At 44.4% G+C, this 21,507-nt stretch overlaps 1 protein-coding gene across 5 annotated transcripts; it reads left to right on the plus strand.

The window, feature by feature from the left end:
• The first annotated feature begins 241 nt into the window (after positions 1-241).
• On the plus strand, positions 242-20,284 carry LHX9 (LIM homeobox 9). 5 transcript variants are annotated; one of them, XM_064360184.1, is made up of 6 exons: positions 242-317; positions 5,616-5,734; positions 7,696-7,898; positions 9,021-9,376; positions 15,219-15,421; positions 19,493-20,284. In XM_064360184.1, exons 1-6 carry the CDS (start codon positions 290-292, stop codon positions 19,547-19,549), a joined length of 966 nt encoding a protein of 321 aa, XP_064216254.1. In that variant the 5' UTR covers positions 242-289; the 3' UTR covers positions 19,550-20,284. The 5 variants fall into 5 exon arrangements, with proteins under 5 accessions (XP_064216254.1, XP_012314638.1, XP_064216253.1 ...); XM_012459215.2 differs by lacking the exon at positions 19,493-20,284 and adding an exon at positions 16,589-16,846; XM_064360183.1 differs by lacking the exon at positions 242-317 and adding an exon at positions 3,828-4,503.
• The last annotated feature ends 1,223 nt before the right edge of the window (positions 20,285-21,507 follow it).

Below are 21,507 nucleotides of genomic sequence, written 5' to 3' on the forward strand. Positions count from 1 at the left end.
TCAAGGTAAGACCCTGATGAAGATGTTTTAGTCCGAGCAGCTTTCTGCCCTCGGAGCGCGCCCGGACGGCCAGGAGTTCCAGGGACGTCTTGGGAGCCTACCCGAAGAAGGGCCGGCTTTGCTCCAAGCTGTGTCCCTACCTGAGGTCTCCGCAGGAGGAGCGGTTTGGACGCGCCCCACCGGCTGGGAGGTGCTTGGGGAAGCCTGGCCGTACCGCCGGGCTGACGCGCGGCTTTTCTCTGCCAGTGCAACCACCATTACGGCGTGATCCACTCCTTTTCCTCTAAGAATGCTGAACGGTACCACTCTAGAGGCAGGTGAGTTATGCGCCAGGTTCCTTCTGATGTTCTCTACCCCTTGGGCCAGTGCGTGTATCATGTGAGTGTCTGTGCGTGTGCGCGCCTTCGTTGGGTGGAAGGAAAAGGAGTGTGTGTTTGTCCTAAAAATTACACCGCTCTTCGTAGGCTTAAAAATACACATTCTCTTTCAGAGTCCTCATAGGACTCCTCAAACCTTAGTCTCCCTCCTTTTGCCTTTCTCTTTGACTGCCTTTGACTTTCCTCAGGATCAGGGTCCCGGGCGCCAGGCGGAGGTCCTGGTTCCACTGATCCTCCAGTAGTCAGTGGCGCAAGGGACATGTCTTTTTCTTGGAAGGAATGGAACGGTGGGGGCGGGGGGCTAAAAGACACCGTTTCTGGCCCGTGTAGGGCGTAACTGGAAACTAGCTTCACCCACATTTTGTTGTTGTTGTTCAGTCCTAACCCAGCGCAGCCGTTTCTGCCCCTGATCTCAGCGGACACCGTGCGGGACTTCTCCTTTTATTTCTGGGGAGAGGAGGGCAGGCGGCGCAACACATCTCAGGTAAAAGGGCATCAGATTTCAGAAGCATGGCTTGGCGGCGGCCCCTTTGGGGAAGAACCCAGGGGCTACAGAGGACAGAGGTTTGAAGGAAGCAAAAGCGGGAGAGAGGCTTTTTAGTCGCAAAGGGTGAGGGTAGGCAGAGAAACGCGCGAAAGAGCAGGGCCTTGGCCGGGGAGTAGCGCCCAGCGAGAGGCTGGCAGGGGTGCGCAGCTGGAGCGTGGCCTTGGGTCCCCCTTTCCAGGCAGCCGAGCTCCCCTGTCCCAGCTCTGCTTGGCTCACTCCCATTTGTCTTGAGGGAGACTCCCTGGAATAGGACTGGATCAGAAGTACACCCGTGTAGCAGCCCCGGTATGAACCTGCCAACCTCAGGGTAGGGGGAAGTTTTGCATATAGAGAATCGCGGTCTCCACTGTCAGGAGAAAGGCCCCAGCGCGTCCCCGACATCCGCTCACCTTCCATCCAGTGCAGCCCGGGCATCCAGGGCCAGGTGGCAGGGCGCTGAACGCATGGTTCCCAGCCTCAGGATGGCACTGGCGTTTCGCTGGGCCTTGGGGTGCTCAGGACAGTGCCAGAAGCTGGATACCGTTTTAAGAGCTGCAGCTTTCAGACCAAAGGGGCTCCTCAACCAGCTTAACCAGGTCTGGAGGAAAGGTAATGCCTGCTTCTTTACAGAGCAAACTACAGGCACAGAATCATGACCTCCAGAATTCAGGAAGAAAAAGATCTTAAGTCGCCTTTGCTCTCAAAAGATGCACATTTGTTGGGTCACTTCCTCACTCTCAACCCTAACTGTCCCGTGGGTTTACCTTCCCTTTCCTCCCCACTGGGGAGTTCTACTGGGCTCGGGTTCTTTGCCCATGTGGACCTGCTTGCCCCGGGTCAAGGGCGCTGCGGTCTTCTTGACCTTCATTGAGTTTCTAGGATCCCGAACTCCCAGTTCCAAGTACTGTGCTCCGCTAGAGTTCAGCGGTCCACTTTCCTAAAAGCGGCAGCAGCAGCGGGATGGATGATGTCAGAATAGAAAGGAAAGAAAGCTTAGTGGACTGCCTGTGCTTGGTTGTGAGGAAAAGCAGTGCTGGTGGAGGGGCCTGCCCCATTATTCCTGGGAGAGCTTTGAATTCAGAGGAGACTTGAGATCCTATCCCCGAGGCAGGCGCGAGAGAGCCACATGCACCTGTCCCATCGAGTGAGCCGGGGGGCTCAGCCCCAGGAACAGAAAAAGTGAACTCCCAGATTTTTATAGAACACTTGCGGGCCATTCAGCCTAGAATTGGGAGAAGGGAGAACACGTTTGTTTTGTCCCCAGCCGCCAGCCTCAGTCCCTCTGCTGGAGAGGTGAAAGGAGGCAGAGCTACAAAGATGCTCTCCTTATTTAAAGCGCTTAATTAAAGTCCTTTGAGAATGAGGAGTGGAGGGAGCTCTTAGGCAATCTGTCTTGGGGACACGAAGACAAAAAGAGTAGAACACCCTGGGTCGCACACCCAATTTGAGGGCATTCCTTCCCATCCTTCGTGGACTTCCTCCTTAGGAGCTATGGGAGGAGGCAGGGCTGGACCCACTGGGACCTATTTCCTCAGAGCTAACAAGGACCTCCCAAACTCCAGCGGGCCCCCGCCCCACCCCCAGCTTTCTCCAGATTTCCTGCATTCACTGAGAAGGAAGAATCCTGGCAGTCTGCTTCTTTACGGGAAGTAGCAAATGCCACTGGATACAGGAACTTATAACTTGGGTTTTATAAGAGCAGGCTTCAACTTGGAAACTGATTGCAGAAGGTGTTCTGCCATTCCTGTACCTAGATGATTAACGAATATGTGTGGAATAGAAGAATGAATGGATGATTGGAGGGCTTACAGGACTTCCGTGTTTGGCTTCCCTGGAGACTAAGTTCTGGCTTTTTCCTGGTGTTGTTTAACTTTCCCTGCATGCCGTCTCCAAAGCTTTATCTCTTGCAAGAAAGCAGTGGCATTCTTGGGTTCTTTGTCGTTGATTTTGCTGAGCAGGACAATATGCAACAAGAACCAAAGCTAATTTCAAACACCCCCATTTTGGGGCTGGGAGAGGGTTTAGCACGAAGTAGTTAAACAAAGTAGGTTGAGGTCCTGTGTTTAACTTTTTGCTTGAAGCTTCCTTGGGTGAACTGACTGAGGGGACTTCTCAGAGACTCCTCCTCCTCCTCCTCCTCCTTCTCCTTCTCCCCCTCCTCCTCCAGCTCTGAGTCAGTTTAGCCTCTGACTTGTGTGAAGGCAATCTGCCCCTTTGTGAGAGGACCTGCTGTCTCTGAAAGGACTGCTGCCCCCAGCCCCTCCTCAGGGCCCTTCTTGTGTGCACGTGGGTTTGAAAAGCTCATTGATTCCCATCCAAAGGGGCTAATTACATTACTTACAGTAAATAGCAGCCCTGCTGTCAGGTATAGCTGCCAAAGTAAGGAGGAGGGGGATGTCTCCAGCTTAGTTCACTTGATTGGCTTCATTTTTGTGTGAAATTGTGCTTTATGAGCTGTATTCTGGCACCCGGAGGATCTAAACTGCGTCCAGTCTGCAAATAACATTATTTTTGACCCTGAGAAAAAAGGAGGGGAAGCAGTGGAGTCTTGAGTTTCATGGAAGAGGCCACTCCAGCAGCCTCAGAAGGCAACGCTTTGGGACAGGAAGTCAGGCTGCTGCACCAGGGGCCGTTTCCTCCCTCACTTTATTCCTGCCTTCCTTCCTTCCCCCTTTCCTCATCTTCTCCCTTCCTTTTTTCTTCCCTCCCTCCCTTGCTCCCTCTCTCCCTCTCTCCCTGGCTTCTCTCCCGTCGTCTTTCTAGCTTTGGCCACAGTTCCCTGTCGGGCTCCCCCGGGCAGAGGGAAGCGGGTGTGCGGCCCGGCGGCCCCTCTGAGGTTTCTAGGATGTGCCAGGACACAGGCACCGCAGTCCCGGGAAAGGCGGCAGGAAGCAGTGGCGAACGCAGGCTGACGACGGGAACGAAAGGAGCCGAGAGCGGCCCGCGCGTCCTCCTCTCTGGGTAAAGCCGCGTTGGTTCCTGCCGCCGCGCTGCGCTTCGGACCCCTAGGGGGCCTCCGGCCGTTTGAATGAATCGACAATATCAGAGTATTGTGGACACTTTTTAATGGGGCCGGGGAGGGGCCGCCGCTACCGGGAACAGAGGGCGACAGAACAATCCCACCTCTTGTGAGGAGCAGGTCTGCCATTCTGCTTGTCAGTTCTCACCTTCCCCTCCTCCACGGCAAAGAGCCCCTTTCACACCCTTCGGCGTGGGCGGGTGCGCCCAGTTTTACAAGTCCCCTGTCCTGCCAGGGTAGTGGGAGCAGCACGCGATGGGGCTAGCGCCCAGTCCTGCTGGGTCAGGCGCCAAGCTCCCGGGAGTCCCCAAGTCGCTGCCCACATTGGCAAGTTTCAAATGAGATATCAGAATCTCAGGCAGCTTTCCTTCCAACCTGAACCAGGGAAGAGAATAAGCCGCCCTACGCCCAAGACGCAGCTGCATACCTATGTGTGCAGGTCCCTGCTCTGTCCTCTACACTCTGATTTTCTCCAAGAAAATTGTTTTGCCAAAAGTAACCCTGAGAAATGGAGATGCTCCAAACGACCTTTTCACTTTGGAAGAAGCCAGCACCTAGTAGGGTCTCGGGCCCTCAAGAAGGTGAGCCAAAGGGATGAATTGCCAGACAGCTGCTTTTAAAAAGCTGGTTGAGGAAGATGGGATGGGGAGGAGAGGAACCAGCATTATTTCCACTTTGGTAAAGTGCTTACATTTCAGCTCAGTATTTATGTATTTCGGGTGACACTCCTGTAGTCTGGGGATGAAAAAGTCCGCAGGAGGAAACCCAAAGCGTGGAGTTGATATTCTGTGTGTCCTGAGCCAAGGTCTGATCTTGAACTCGGATCAGATAGGCGAGTTCTAGGCCTCCTGCACCAGGGCGGAGACAAGAAGAGCTCCTTTTCCCCTTTAAAACATGACTGCTGGGAACTCTTGGAAGGGTGTGTGTGTGTGTGTGTGTGTGTGTGTGTGTGTGTGGAGGTAAATGCCCCCTCCTCCTGCCTCCCCGCTCTCTATACCCCCACCCCTTTGTAATGTTTGTCCTGCTTGCCCATCACCAGGGGGTTGAGAGGAGTATGACAGGTCTTTGTTGTCTGAATAAAAATCCGTGGCAGCTCCGGGGAGAGAACTCCTCCTACTAAATTATCAAAAATGGGCTGGCTTTAGTCTCTTAACAAATTGGACACAGCTCAGGCAGGAGCAGTCCCCAACCCAACCTACAGGCACTGGGAACTTGCAAGCAGCCAGGGAACACTGAAAATAGCACTTCTTTTTCTTTCTTTGTGTTCAAAACTATTTTCTTTCTTCACCAGATTTTGTTTTCCTCCCCCCGCTGCAGTTGTTTCCCATTAGTAACTCGATCTCTCAGAGCAGTAAGATTCGCCTTCTACGCCTCTTTTCCCCTCCGCCCGTGTTTGTTTGTTTTCTGCACATCTCTCCTTCAGGGAGCTGCTGAACTTCCCCCCTCCCCCAATTTCCACTTCTTTTTGCTTCTTCCCCGGCCCCCCAAGCAGACGGATTTCCACTCGGTCTCTTTCTTCTCCTCCTCTCTCTCCCTCTTTCCCTCCGTCCCCGGGCGTCTCTGCGCTCCCATAGCGCAGCCCTCTCGGGTCCCTAGCCTCCTTCACTCGGATGAGCTGAGAGCCCCAGGCGTGTGTATATGGAAATAGTGGGGTGCCGAGCAGAAGACAACTCGTGTCCTTTCCGCCCCCCAGCCATGCTCTTCCACGGGATCTCCGGAGGCCACATCCAAGGCATCATGGAGGAGATGGAGCGCAGATCCAAGACTGAGGCCCGTCTGGCCAAAGGCGCCCAGCTCAACGGCCGCGACGCGGTAAGGAAGGGCTCCGCCGCGGCGGTAGCCTGGCACCCCTGCGCCCTCGGTTAAACCAAGCCGACAGCCTGGCCGGTGGAGGTCGGGGGCGGCGGATCGTGGAGACATCTGCTTGAGGCTGGCGGGTGAATTTTCTCCCGTCCACTTAGGTCTGCAGGGCTAAGAAACGGTCCCTTTTTCTGATTGAAATGTCTGCACTAGCTGGCTATCCTCTATCGCAGCCGATTCCGAAAGAGCAGGGAGAGGAGCTGGGAGGAGGAGTGGGGCGGTGGGGGCGTTCTCTTCTACAGACCCCGAGGTTCCTCGATTCCGGGGCGGGCGCCTCCCCGGCGAGGATCCGCAGCTCCGAGGGCAAGCTGGGCGCAAGCTGTAGGAGGACTGCGCGCTGCCGCGGCGTTCTAGCCAAGCAGAAGCCCAGGTGGCCTTAGCCTCTGGGCCTGATGACCAGACCTTTGGAGTAGATTCGGACGCCACTGGGTCACTTCCAGTTCTCCGGAAGCTCGGGGCTGGCGACCCTAACCGAGAGATTTTTATGGGTTCTGGCATCCCGACTCAGTCCCTCTATCGAGACGGCACTATGTTTAGCGCCGGGGCCGGGCGGGTGTCATGTCTAGGGGGAAATCAAATAAAACTTACGGAGGAGCGCGCCCAGTAGAAACTCATGAACTTTATAACCCTTAAACAAGCTAATCAACTACCACTGTTTCTACTATCCATAATAATCAAGTCATGTCCTCTTAATAAAGAAAACCATTTACTTTATCTAACTGCTTCCCTTACCAGGTTACTAACGGGAGGGGGGAAACTACAGAAGTCTCCGGAAATGATTTCAGCAAAACATAGCTGTGTAGATCCTTTGGTACCACACTAAGACTTGTAGCCGAAACTAATCAATCAGGAGACTGCTCTAGCCTCTCAGCGGGATTTTGGGTCCGGCTAGGTAACCCAACTGATGAACGTGTCTATGTTTGTAACCCTCATTCAGTGCCGGCGCCCCTGGTCGGAGTAAGGGGCTAACTTTTATTTTTGCAGGCCCTCTGAAATTTCTTGGGGGAAGTTCAACCCATTTCTGCTGGTCTTGAGGGAAGTGTCGGGAGGTTAACATCTTTTCCCTTTTTCTGGTCATTACGTGTAAAAACAAATAAACCCAAACCCAAATTTTGCAGCGGCTCTGGGGTCCTCAAGGTGGGACTTACCGTCCTCAGTCGGGTCAGTGGGGACCCAGGAGGGAAGCTTAACTTGGGCACTAAACAGATTTTCAAGACAAAGGTCTCAGTATGCCTGTTGCTGCTAGGGAAAGAGGGGACCGTACAGAGGGGACTGGACAACGGACCCTCTTTGGGAACAGCCACTTTACACCCTTATTGGGAACGGGACCGATAGCCCTGAAAATTAGGGAACAGCAGAGTCTGCCAAATATATCTCAATCAAAACAGTGTCGAACAAGTTATGAGCACAGGTCCAATAATCTCCCTTTTGCTTTTGATTTCAATTCTGCTTATAAGAATTTAGAGAAATCGAATTATAATATTGTTTGTTTAAAAATAACCTGTGCTGTTTCAGATTTCCTTTCCCTCCCCAATCATTTCGGTTGCTTTATTTTGTGTGCGTCGAAAGCCACAATTCTTAGCTTGTAATTATTTGAATTAGGAAACTATCACCAAACTATAGTCAAAATCTCCCAGTCCCTTTTAAGCGAGGCTCCGGATGGCCGAGATGTTTTGAGGTTAATAGTCCCGGGAGGACGCGAACGCAGGTTCAAGCAGACACGGAGGAAAGCGAGCAAGCCGCAAAGGGAGAAATGACAAATGTTTTCCCCCTGACGTCTGCCTTTGTGCAGTGGCCCCTGGCCCCTGCCGCGCTCCGTGCACACCCTGGGATCGCTCTGCCTGGGGGAGAACCCCGCGTCCTGCGGCGACACCGCGCGCCCTTCTCAGCCTTGCGGTGTGCTTGCTTTGCAGGGCATGCCCCCGCTCAGCCCGGAGAAGCCCGCTCTGTGCGCCGGCTGCGGGGGCAAGATCTCGGACAGGTACTACCTGCTGGCTGTGGACAAACAGTGGCATCTGAGATGCCTGAAGTGCTGTGAATGTAAGCTGGCCCTTGAGTCCGAGCTGACCTGCTTTGCCAAGGACGGTAGCATTTACTGCAAGGAGGATTACTACAGGTACTCCCCTATACACCCCCACTTCTTACACCCGACTACACCTCTGGCGGGTCCATCTGTCTGAGCCCGGAATCCCCTCTCAGTCCCCCACCTTTTGCCCCATTCCGGGTGCGGTTATCATTTCGGAGACCAGGGAAACCCACTGCACGTGCCTTTAAGCTGCCCTCCCCCTGACCGGCGGTAAGGATGGGTGGGAGAGACATTCAAGGTCTAGCGCATTATCAGCGAATACCACGCTCTCCCATCACTTCTCAGCTTGGCTGGTGGAACTTGGGGGAATCTGGGGAAGAGTAAATTGACATGGTCTCCGTCGACCGAGACTTGAATGGGTTTTTGTTTTCCGCTTGCTACGAATTGGGCAAGTTCTGCGCCTTGAAACTGAACTAGTGGCCCGGGAAGCAGCAACAGAGAATTAGCTTTTTGCAGGTGGCAGGAGACTTTGTAAATGACTATGACAAGGAATACATGCCATTGCCAAAACCCAAGCCACTCAGTTCCGAGTTCCTTTTATCGTGAGTTACAACCATGTCCGCCAGATTGGAGAGAAAACTCAGCGGCAGGCGTCTTTATTGATTCTTCTGTTATGTTTCTGGATTGAGAAAGACAGGACTATGTGCAGGTGACCTAGCTCCGCTCTCAGCCCGAGCAAGAGAAGTGGTTAAAAAATAACAACCTGAACTCTACAAAATTGTCATTTTCCAGAACTGTGTCCGCATGCTTTCCCGCACACTTGCACATCCAGGAATAATTATATCTTCTTTCATTCACAGAATATTTTGTAATTGAGTAAGTGTTTTTACTTGGCATTGCAATTTAATATTCTAGTTCTATGAGTTAGCTAGTGCTGGTTTGCTTTTAATTTTTAATTTTTAAATTTTCACTTTATAGAGAAGAAAACTAAGGATTAGTTGCCCGATTTTTCTGACTTTCATGTAAGGATCCTTTGTCTTGGTTCATTGGAAAAGGTCGATGAGCAAATAAAATTAATGCCCATTGTCCTGTCCTCCTGGAACCCTCCCAGGTCTCAGTCTCAGGCCACTGCAGACAAAGCCCAGGCGTCGCGGGTGGGAGATGGCTCTGCCTTGCTTCAACTAGCGCCCTGACTCAACTGTTTCCTTCCAGAAGGTTCTCTGTGCAGAGATGTGCCCGCTGCCACCTTGGCATTTCCGCCTCGGAGATGGTCATGCGCGCCCGAGACTCTGTGTACCACCTGAGCTGCTTCACCTGCTCCACTTGCAACAAGACTCTGACCACGGGCGACCATTTCGGCATGAAGGACAGCCTCGTGTACTGCCGCGCCCACTTCGAGACCCTCTTGCAAGGAGAGTATCCACCGCAGCTGAGCTACACGGAGCTGGCGGCCAAGAGCGGCGGCCTGGCCCTGCCTTACTTCAACGGTACGGGCACCGTGCAGAAGGGGCGGCCCCGGAAGCGGAAGAGCCCAGCGCTGGGAGTGGACATCGTCAATTACAACTCAGGTGTGCCCCCTACCCTCACCCCTAGCTCAGTCCCGGCCTCAGTTTCCCCGAGGAAAATTCGTAGAGCTCCTTCCCCATCCAAGGTCTTGCTGCAAGAGGGTGTTTTGCCCAGTGCCTCTGTTCTCACTACAACTCCCTCTCACTCTGAAGGAAGGGAGAGAGGGAGAAGGAGGGGGAAGGGAGGCAGAGGCAGCACTTTATTTAGGTGGTGGCAAAAAAACACATTCATAACCATGGGGCTGTAGTGACTTCCCCCAAACAGGCAGAGCCAAATCCTTGTTGCCCATTAGTTAATGAGCCCATTAGTTTCTGGCTCCCAGTTGGAGCAAAACAGCCCCAGGGCAATTCCTTTGTGGAGGCCAAATTATAGATCTTGGAGGAGGTTTCCTAAATACTGAAGGAAAAAAAAATCTTCAGAGCCCAACCCCAGTCTGTCTAGAGGGGTCAGAGGCTGTGGTCACCAGCCCAAAGTTAATCGGGAACACAGTTGGCAAGAGTGTTGAAAAACCTAATCCCTGATCTTGGCAAAAGGCCGCTGTAGGGGTGGAAATCACTCTCCACAGCTGAGCTGGTCTGTCTCTTTCCTAAGTCAGGATATTCATCCAGCCGTCTCATTCCCAGTGTGATAGACCATCCAGACATCCAGATCCCTGGCAAACTGAAAGAACCTTCAGGTCAGGCCCCTGAGGAGGCTTAATGGTATCTCAGGCCATTCATGTATACTCAATCACCTCTCTCTTCATTAAAGGCAAGTCAAGAACACATTCTTCCTTGCTTTGGGGGACACACCTATCATGTGTCAATCTCTCACATGCACCAGTTTCCCACTCTTGGTAGCCTGTCCCCACTTCTCATTCTCCAGATGAGGATGGTGATCGACCCTACAGATGATAATCTAACTCTGAGCAGAAGAGAAGCTCTTCTTGAGTCCCAGTCACTGGAAAAGAGGTTTCAGAAAGCCCTGGCTAACTTTTTGGGAGCCCTAAGGACTTTCAGTGCCCTGGTCCAGACCTGGCTGAGAATCTCAGCAGACTGACACTCAGGACAGGGGAAACCATTCTGTTGGAAGAGACCTTGACGACTATTATGGCAACCCCACTCTATTACCACAAACGCTCCAGATACCAAACATGGGCACCCCAGAGCACGGGATCCTGCCTGTTTTTCTCTTCAGTTCCCAGGGCCTGGTATGATGCCTGACGTTGCTAGTCAGTGGTAAAGCAGTGTCCAGCCAGTTAAGTGACTGGCCCAAGATCACACAGCCAGTGTGAATCTGGAGCTAAGAGTCCTGCTCTGAGTTTGGAGTTTTCAGGGGAACCCACACAGGATGAGCGGCCGCTTCCTCAGACCTCCCTTAGGTTCTCTCCTGGGGTTCTCTACCGCCTAATCTAACTGAAGAGGAGAATTCTTTGTGGGCAAGCAGAGCGGGTGGCCTTTCGGGGAGAATGGGGAACGCTGTGCAGCAGCACTTGCCCCGGGGGGGTTCAAGCCAGGGTCGCTGGACGGAAGGAAAAGGACCTGCCGACTCACTGCAAATCTCGCTGGGGTCGGTCAGTCTGTGCGAGGGCAGCAGGCAAAGCCCCGGGTTTTGCCAACCCTTGGTAGTGGCCGTGCCCTCACACGGGCCCCTGCTGTGCTGGGGCAGGAGATTTGGTTAGGGGCCACTTTGCCCAGTAGGCTTACTTCATCTTCTTTGATGCATGGTCCCCGGGGCAGGGCAGGCAGGGCACTAATTGTTCTTTATTAATAGAAGATGACATTGGAATCTCAAGCCACTCACCAAGGCCCTAATGAGAGAGAGAGAGAGAGAGAGAGAGAGAGAGAGAGAGAGAGAGCCACTCATGTACAACTATGGATGGAGTTTTGTGAAAGAAGGGCTCTCTCGGCCCAGATAAAATCCAGAAGGGTGAGGATTTCTAGCCCAACAGTGGGCAAGCCTGACTTACCGATTGTTTATTTAATCTAATTAGCTAAATTTGATTTTGCCTTGGATCTTCATGTTAGACAGATCCAAAGAGCTTTAAGAACAGTAGAATTTAGATTCTTTTACTTCTCTGAAGATAACTAGAGAGTACAAATGCATTTTTAAGAAGAATACAAGTCTCCTTCTGAGCCACTTAGGTCTTTAGTTTGCAAATTAATGCTGCTACAAGTTGAAGAGAAGGTTGCTTTTGTCTTGCTCCCAAAGGAGGGAAAAATTGCTGAGGCCCCCTTAATCCAACTTTGTACCTCCCACCACTACAAACTGGATGCCTCTTAGTTAACATCTACTCCATCCTTTCTGTACTTTTCCCAGAGATACTAGTAAATAGTATATATATTTTAAAGATCAGGTTAAAATTATCTATGGGAATTGGTTTGAAGATGCCTGACCAGAAATCAGCCTATCATTTAAAACAGTGCTTATGAATCTAATGCCACTTTGCTACAGAACTAGGGAAAGAAACCCTTCAGCAAATTCAACATATGTTAAAACATAAAAAATAAAGCTAATCCAGTTTTAATTCATTATTTTAGCCGCCTTTGGATTTTATCTGCCATCTCTCATTAAATGCAAACAAGTCTCATGAAGGGTAAGGTTGATACTAAACCAAGTATGATTTACACAATGATATGTTTTAAAAAATGTGCAGAAAACATGTTTGTGATTCAAAGAATCTCAGAGAAGTTGTGAAACTTGGCAAAGACCAGCTAGTTCTTGACATAGGGCAAATGTCTTTTAATGAGGATGTTCCTAGTTTTGTTTATCTCTCTGTGCAAATTAATCAGGCAGATATTTTGGAAAGAGACGAGGGAAGTTTACCTGAAATGCTAGCTTGAAATAAAGCCCTCCAGGATGAGAAGAAGATTTAGTTCAGGATAGGAAGCTCTTATTTGTGTAATTTAAACATTAATTGAGAGATTAAAGTTTTGCCGCTTCTCAAAATATCCTTTCCTTAGGTCCTTTCTTCCTATTCAAACTTTGAAGGCTCCTGGTGGTTAAATTAGCCTGGCACTGACCCCTAGTGGTCTTCCAGGAATCAGTTAATTCTCAGAAGGTTACATGCGGTCACAGCAGACACTCACTTGAGGGTGGCTGACCACTGCATAAGTGACTGGAGATCAAATACTTAGACCTTCTCATTAACTTTATAATACTGGATGTGAACTTACAGGCAGATGTTGAAGACAGTTTTAAGAGTTATCATTTCATCTCATAATTCGGGGAGTGGGGGAATCCCCTATGGCTTTAGAAACAGGCCTTGGAGACACATGGTCATTTGCAAGTTTACATAATGCATGTGTAGTTAAGCATAAATAATATCAGATAATGCACCGTTATTCTGTAGAAGAAATACGTTTCTCTATTAAGTTGCATAACATGAGATAACAGTCACAGGAAAATCACATATAGTAATGTCTGTTTAATAAAGACCCAACGAGCCATCTCCTTACACATTGGATTATTTTATGTGGAAACAGAGGCTATAACTGTATTTAACACACTGAAGTACTCTGCTGAGTTTTTAATCAGCAATAATGGATATAGAATGCTTATTCAGGGAAGCAATTTCATCAAATTGCACAACTATTTTTCATAAACTTCATTTTAAGAACTAATGATTACATAGTCAGGTTGGGAGTCATATTCATTTTTATATATTACCCTGGTATGGAGTAGGGGGAAAGATGGCTAAGGGGATTATTTAAACACCAAGTCTTCTGTCCCAAGTGTAAAATTCAATTTGATGTGTTGTTCAGGAAAGATTACATGTTACATATGATAGAAAAGAAATCTTACTTGAAGAACCCTCCAATGACTAATGTATGCCTCTTTGACTATTTTTTGTGGGTATATGTATAATCTGGTTATGAAATATGGCTCAGTTTACTGGAGACAAGTATAGTTTTATAGTAGGTCATAGAGATGCTGTTTCATCCATTTGAGGGTATGAAAGTGCAATTCTGTAGAATATTTGAACTTGACATATCCCCACTGGGCCGAAATAGGATAAAATGTAATGCATACTCTTTCTGTTATCTCTGGATATATGGTACTCTTTCTGGTGGAGTTTAAGAAGCCTATGTTTCACATTTGAATGTATATATCTGACTTAGATTCCGCTGCAAGTTGATTTAACTTTGCATTAATACTCACTTGTAATTTTACTGATGAACAAAGGGCCCAACATCTTGATCGAATGCTTCTTGAGCTCCTGCCCCTGTGTTTGACTCAGGGAATCAATCCAAAGGTGAATATGGTATAATCGTTTCCCCCAATGAACTCACCTGCTCTTTTGCCAAGTGTGTCCTCCTGCTTACTCGTCTTATGGAAATACAAACAAAGGAGGCATTTGTTTGTGCCTAGTCTTTTTATATTAGGAATTTCTTGTTAAGTGAGTTTTATACGTGGTTGACCTCTTGGTTGATGACTATAAAACATACGTATTTCTGTAAACATGCTGATTTGCTGAATAGTTTTTAAAAAGTAATTCTAACTCTATCTAGCAGGCAGACAATACTTCGTTAAGCAGATTGGAAGAGCTCATATTAAGGGATGTCTCCCATTTTTAAGATTCAGGTTTCCTTCTCCCTGGAATGACATGATCAGGATGGATTTACATCTTTTATTATAAAGCAGTACAAGACAGGATGATCAGATCTAAATTTATATCAGATAACTATCTGATGGAAGGGTTTAAAGAAAAAAATAAACTGCCATGCTCTTTAATTTGTGAAGTTGGCTGAATCAGTAAATATTTCACAAAAATGTTTTCATTTTGCAATTGTATTTCCTATGCAGAGCCAGTAGATTCTTGGAAATGACCCTTTAAATGTGCAGCTTTACATCCTGGGGATAATGACTTTCTGGCTGGTTTCAAAGACTGGGTTGTTTTGCCCTGGGTGCTGAGCAAGTCTTTGTAAGAGGAGAGAAAATGCCGCCCTCACTCTGCCAGGCCAGCCAGGGGCACAGCTCACATCCCACTCGCACACATCTGGAGCAAAAAAGACTAAGATCTGAGCCTAGAAATAAGCACCATCAGTGTCTCTCAACTGTGAGCTGTGGGGAGCGCTTCAGGCATGAACCATGTGAAGACAAGTCTGGGCTCATTCTCTTTCGGAAATATTTATTAAAATCACTCCAGGGGAAAAATATTTTCTTTCTGGTATAGCCCTGTGTTAACCAGTCATAGCTAAAAGCTGAAACAAATAATATTCTTATGTTTACGTAAGAAATTCACAAATTTTAAATTTCTAACTTCTCCCCCTTTTCAGCCTTTTCTCTCCTTTTCCTGACTGAGAGAGCTCCAGCAATATGAGAAAAGGCTAACCATTAGAACTGACCTAGATGCTTCCTTAGTTGTTGGACTCTCAGAAACTTTCAGACTCGAGAAAGTGGTAATACTTTTTTCTTTACTCCTCATGACAAAAAAACAATACCTTCAGACAGTGTGTCTCAGGTAGGGTCTTAAAGCACTGTGAGTGTGGGCAGTGGGGAGCTGGTACTCACAACTGTGTTAGAAAAGGGTTTCTTCCTCTCTCGTAGGTCTCTCTCACTCCCACTTTACCACTTAGGGTTTCTTCATATTCTCAAATTCTTCTAGCAACCATTAAGCCAAAGAGAGGATTGCATTAATATTTTTCTGTTACATAAACTTTGGTTGTATCTACATTAACAGATGAGTTTGGCTTACTTTAGCAATGATCTTCTTTCTTTTTGTTTAGATACTCTTCATAATTGGGTTGACAGCCTTTTTCACTGCTGCTTTATTACCATAGCAGTGTCATACAGCCTGCCATCGTGTCAGCGAATGCAAGAATTTCCACTGAGCAGTTGTTTTGTTCACTGTTACTGCAACAGGTTGTAATGAGAATGAGGCAGACCACTTGGACCGGGACCAGCAGCCTTATCCACCCTCGCAGAAGACCAAGCGCATGCGAACCTCCTTCAAGCACCACCAGCTCCGGACCATGAAATCCTACTTTGCCATCAACCACAACCCAGATGCCAAGGACCTCAAGCAGCTTGCCCAGAAAACAGGCCTGACCAAAAGAGTTTTGCAGGTAAGACACGTCCATCATTGACTGTGCCTACATTTCCCTTCCCGTTGCCAGTGAAAATAGTGCTCTTCCCTATCTATATTGCTTCTTACCAGTTTATCTTACCTGTCTCCCTAGAGGGTGTACTGAGATTTTGCTAGGGCTTCTTGGAGGGTGCCCAGCGACCCACGGTCTTTTAAATACAGCCACATTATCTCTGCATATGTGGACATGGGCCCTCCAAAGGCTGCACAGCTCACTGCTGTGCAAATGCAAGTGATGTTATTGGCACAGGCTGTGGCTCTATGGATTTCCATTAATATTATGCTCAGTGCACAGACTTGAGAGGGACCTGTTGGTGCTGTCTTAACTCAGCAAACTTTTGGCAGCCTCACTCACCTTCCAACTTCAGGTGGATCATTTTTTCCACTCCTGAAAAGCCAAAAAATATGGTTAGTGTTTCAGCAACCAATTGGAGCAAGTATTTTCCTGCCTTAACAAACCATAATTAAAAACAAAATACTGGGAGTTAGTTCTGCTGTCCGATTGATTTCCTAAACTTATCATGGCAAGAACATATAACTACTGAAATTATAATAGGTTGCTGTGCCTGTGATCTTCTCTCACTTCTTGGTGGCAAATAGCAGGCATGTTAAATTCTGCTAAACAGTTTCAGGCTGTTTGACGTCTGTGGCCCTTCCTATGTGAAGAATCTTCACCATGTGTTAGGCTCACGAATGGCTTGAAGTCTGTTTCAGGGATGTTCATTTCATATGAGTGATTCTTACTTTGCCATAGTTTCAATGGCCCTGCTTCCTCCCCTTCTCAAAAGATAACAGTTGAGGAATCACGCTGCATTTCCCCCGCTTTATCACCATGTGTTCATTTCCATGGTATACCCACATAAGCATCAGTTGTTCCAAGTGGCACTTGTTAATGCGAGAGAGTGGAATAAGTGCAGTTGAGACAGAATAAATCCGTAGTGTTACTTGAATAACTCTGTTTTAAAAGAAAGGAAAAAAAAAGCCCCTTTCCTCCCCAAAAAAATCACAATTATATTTAAAAGGAGAGACATATATAAAAAAAGAAAAGAAAGAAAGGAAAAGAAAGAAAAAAAGAAAAAGTGAGAGAGAAAGAAAAGAAATATAAAAATGAACATCGGTAAAGAAATCAATTGGGATTGGTTTGCAGGTTTGGTTCCAAAACGCACGAGCCAAATTCAGAAGGAACCTTTTGCGGCAGGAGAATGGGGGTGTTGATAAAGCTGATGGCACGTCGCTTCCGGCCCCGCCCTCAGCAGACAGCGGAGCTCTCACTCCACCCGGCACTGCGACCACTTTAACAGACCTGACCAATCCCACTATCACTGTAGTGACAGCCGTGACCTCTAACATGGACAGCCACGAATCCGGAAGCCCCTCACAAACTACCTTAACGAACCTTTTCTAACATTGGTTTTTTTTTTTTTTTTTTTTTTTATTCTTCCTCTTCTTTTTATTATTATTATTATTTTATTATTTACAAGACTTTTTTTTTTTTTCTTCTAACCCACAAGATATTTGGGGAATAAAAATAACAGCTTGGTGTGTAGCATCTGCAGCCACTTGGCAAATGAGTTTACAGTATTGTCTCCTTTAAGTGAATATATTTTGTCTATAAAGTGTATTTGGATTTTTTTTTAAATTAATTAGGTCTTTCAGTTGGTAAGGAGAGTTTTTGAATAATTCTAATAAGTGCCTCTTAAAATTATATGTTACTTATTTCCAGAATCTCGAAGAAAAAAAAAGGTGGTATTATTATTGGCAAATAATCATATTCCCAGTTAAATGATTATTAGGTTAATAAAGAACCAGATAATTAAATAGTTAATTTTTAAATCTTGCAATTGTACGTGTGATTATGGAATTTTGAAAACATTACATTTAAAAAATTTAAAACTGAAAACTTGTTTTGAGTATTTTTATTTCTTACCAAAACTGTTAATTTAAGTGAGGAATATAGACATTTTAAATAGTAATGATTAATTAGGTGGGAGGTCTATTATAGGAATGTGACTTTTCCTTCTCTTAGGGATGTGGAACTCAAAAAACTTTTTACTTAGTTGTTTTTCAGCATTTGAAAAATACTTAAGCTCCCTGTGTATCCATGAAAACTCCACATAGATTTTGACATTTCATACTTTTAACCTCCTAAAGTGAAAAACAATAGCTTGGAAACCATTCTTTCTAAGTTACTTTTTTTCCCAGGGAAAATGGAAATAAGCAAAATATAATTTTTTAAGAAGTAAAAAAAAATCAGTATAATTTAATTAATAGCTCTAATAATTTGGTTCAGCTGTACCATGATATTGTATCTGGCATTCTATATGAATAATGTTAAAAAAATAAAAAACAAACCCAGCCTGGTAGACTAATACCAACGATTTGTTTTGTTTTGTTTTATTTTATTTTGGCATAGGTTGACTTATGTATTGAAAATAACTTTTCTGACACTAGAGATTTGAAGTTATTATTCTTAAAGTAGATAAACTCAGAAGCCTTGTGGATGCTGATCTGAATATATTTCCTAGTTTACAGTAGCATTTTTTTTCTTTTAATTTAAGCTAAAATCTGAATGGTCTGGGCAGTGGTGAACGTTCATCTATTGCGCTTCTGTTGTAGTTAAATACCAATTAGATTGTGGATTTCCTAAAAAAATAAATAAAAATAAAAAAGAAGTCAAGATATATGTCTTGCTTTGGTGGATTGTTAAGAATAACTTTGCACATATTCTCCACTTTTTGGACCCCTTACATCTCCTTTGGTGGTCCAAGTGGCTATTTAATAGACTTTAAAGGTGTCCTTCTGGCTGTATAAATGTGTGGTTACATATTGACAGTTCACTGCCCACATTAAAGTGCATTATTGTAACTTTTGCTCAGGGTCTTTAGAAAATTAGCACAGAAAGTAGCTTATTTTTTAAAAAAGATGATGGAAGATAAGTTAACACTGTAACAGAAGAAAAGTGTGATTGCCATTATATATTTAGCAAGTATGGTTATCATCTTCTATGGAGCTTAAATCTTGACTTTTCATATTTCTATTACATTTTGGGCATTTACCACTAACCAGACCAAACAACCTTGGTAAGGCTGAGATCTTATTAATACACTTTTACAGGTAAAATATTGACACTTATAAATTTTGTTCTTTGACAGAACAATATATGGTACTATAGATCTACTTTATTAAGTAGACTAATTATAACTCAGTTCTCCCATGTGCCTTATGATATAACTTGGAAGTAAGTTTGTGAAAAATCAGGATATATGTGTTGTTTGTTAAATTAACTGTTTTACGCCCTTTTGACACCTCACTAGTTTTGTACTGTTTTACCTCTTATTTCTGAAACTCTTTTTATGGTGTATCCTGTTAGAGGGGACAAACATGTCATAGAAAGCAGTTGTGCACTCTTTCAAATATAGTTGATAAATTCAATAATCTTATATATTGAGCTTCGTGTTTATAGTACAGTAAGTGGTCTAGCAAAATTGTCCATGTTTCTTTGTTTATTGATAAATGCATTGTATAGAAACTATTTCCCCTAAATATTTATGGACCAAACAATTGTGATATATCCTATTAAATTTGTGTGAATAAACCATTTTGAATCTAAGGAGTTTTATTTCCCATCAGTTTTATTTAAGTTTCCATTGTACTAGTGTGTTCCAGTATCTATACGTAAAAGCTATTCAAATGGTAATACAAAATTTTTAGAAATTAAACATACAAATAGTTTTTAGATTTCCAGACTTCTGATTCATATTAAATGTTACACATTGTTGCACATGCAATGTAATTCAATCTAGAAATACTTTAAATATATTTGCTTATAATAACAGTAATGCCCCACTGATTTGACTCAGTCCAATTTTTAGAATAAAAAGGCTAATTAGCAGATAAAGTAATTGCATGGAAATAAACCTTAAATATGATTAAGATTTTATGTTAGGACTATTGAGCACAAATGGATATTTGTAAATCTAAATAGAAATTGCAGACCCCTAAAAGCCAAGTTGCTCTGTAGTTAATAAATTGTCACTATGATTTTTTTCAGGGAGAACAAATCTTGGGGCATTACAGCCAAACATCCCGACGTTTGAAAATTCCCTAAAGTATTAAAAGAAGGGGAAAAGTTTGATCGGAAATCCACTGCAGTGAAGACAAAGACACTATTAGGTTATGATAATCATACATTAAAAAATTTATCGAGCCAAAAAAAAAAAAAAAGAGAGAGAGAGAGAGAGAGACTTAAATGTCATTTACTGAATGTTAACAAAACTTGTGTTCTTTATGGTGTCTAACACAACTGAAGGCTTAAAATTATATGGTTTAAACAAAATTAGATAAACCATGTACAAAACCAGAGCAACCTGGCAGTAATATGCCCACCCCATATTTGAAAAAAAAACTATTATTGAAAAAAATTTCACACATTTGTCAAGCACAAATAGTTGTAAAATAAAGTCCAAAACATTCATTTCACCTGCTTGCTAATGTGTATTAGTCCTGTTAATGGCATTTTCCAATTGTAAATTCAAAGAAAAGCTATCACTCATTTAAGAGTATAGGGATCAAAACCCAGTAATTTTAGTATTATTGTTTATTACTTCCTTTTTAAACAGAAATCTCTGCATGCACTTTTACATCTGTCACCTCTAGTGTACACCTCTGTATGATGACTTATCTTTGCTGTTTCTTGTATGATAAATAGCTTTCATTAATAAACATTTATTTGATGCAAACATAGTTAACTTTATGTTAAACACACACTGTTGAAATTAATTTTGAACATTCTTAAAGAGGCAGCACAGTACATTTACAACTTGTTATACTAATGAAAAATACAAACAGCATAATGAGATTAAATTCTGGTAAATCTAGGTTAAAATTACTTACTTGGTTTTTACCTTTTCATGACTTATTTTCATTTGTTGTATTCAATTGCCACATGTATTAAAAGTAAAAATCAAAGCAAACCCAAATTACAACAAAATAAACCTTAGAATAGACTATTGTATAAAATTTCAGCAACTTTTTTAGATTACTAGGGTAAAATTTATAGATCCTATGTGAGTTTACATGTTTGCTATGCAATGAACAAATTTATTGAAGTATACAAATATATTCTGAACTATAAAAAGATTCAATCTTTGCATAGTTCAAGTTACATATGATTATTACAAACACAGGAGCAAATGGAAAGACACAAATATTTAGGAATGAAGTTTTTTTAATTGTTAAAGGGAATATTTGAAGAATAAATTTTTAGCTATTCCTATTTAGCTGTATATCCAAAGCATATGTTAAACAAACTAACATATAAATACTTTCCAGAAAATTTTTCATTATGATGAAATTTTTATTATATACAAATGAACCCTATGTAAATGATGTAACTTTTATGAATGACAGACATTAAATATTTCACTTACATATATTCTTAGAATTTTGAATGTTTTCTTAAATGCTTTCACTTCCTGAATACTAAAAAGAAAAAAGTTTAAAGGAGAGAGAGCAACTTACTAATAAAAAAAGAAGAGCAAGTCACCATGACAAGTAGACTATTTCGAGTGATCATGAAACATGTTGGTTTTGTCAGTAACTTGAATGTTTATGCTTCATTGAAACCTCATCCACGGCTATAGCAACTTAAATAGATTTTCCAATGCATTTCCAGCCAGTTTATTCAAATCTTTGCCCTACAGCCTTGCCTTCCTTCTCTGTTCTGTCACCTATGGCAATTTCATTCAGAAGGATTTTGGAACTTCGCCTGGTTTTACAGACCTTTAAATATTTGTCTGGTATGTGAGATGCAGGAAGAGACCAGAGAGGAAACGAACATAACTGAAATTAGACATCTGAAAAAAATAATACAAATTTGAAACAGGCACAGTTTTTGAAACTAAAAAAAAAATAGAAAGGAGTACTAATTATGTGAGTGGGAAGAGAAAGCGTGTGATGCAGAGTTGGAAGGCCTATTGCACTTCACTGTGATGTAAAGCAGTCTTTGAGTCTGGGCAACTGCACACTTACTGTTTAGTGTGGAATAGAAAAATGTGGACCTCTTAG

The sequence above is a fragment of the Aotus nancymaae genome, unplaced genomic scaffold, assembly GCF_030222135.1.
Source record: "Aotus nancymaae isolate 86718 unplaced genomic scaffold, 86718_ANA_hifiasm-v0.15.2.pri h1tg000039l, whole genome shotgun sequence".
Classification (NCBI taxonomy): Eukaryota; Metazoa; Chordata; class Mammalia; order Primates; family Aotidae; genus Aotus; species Aotus nancymaae.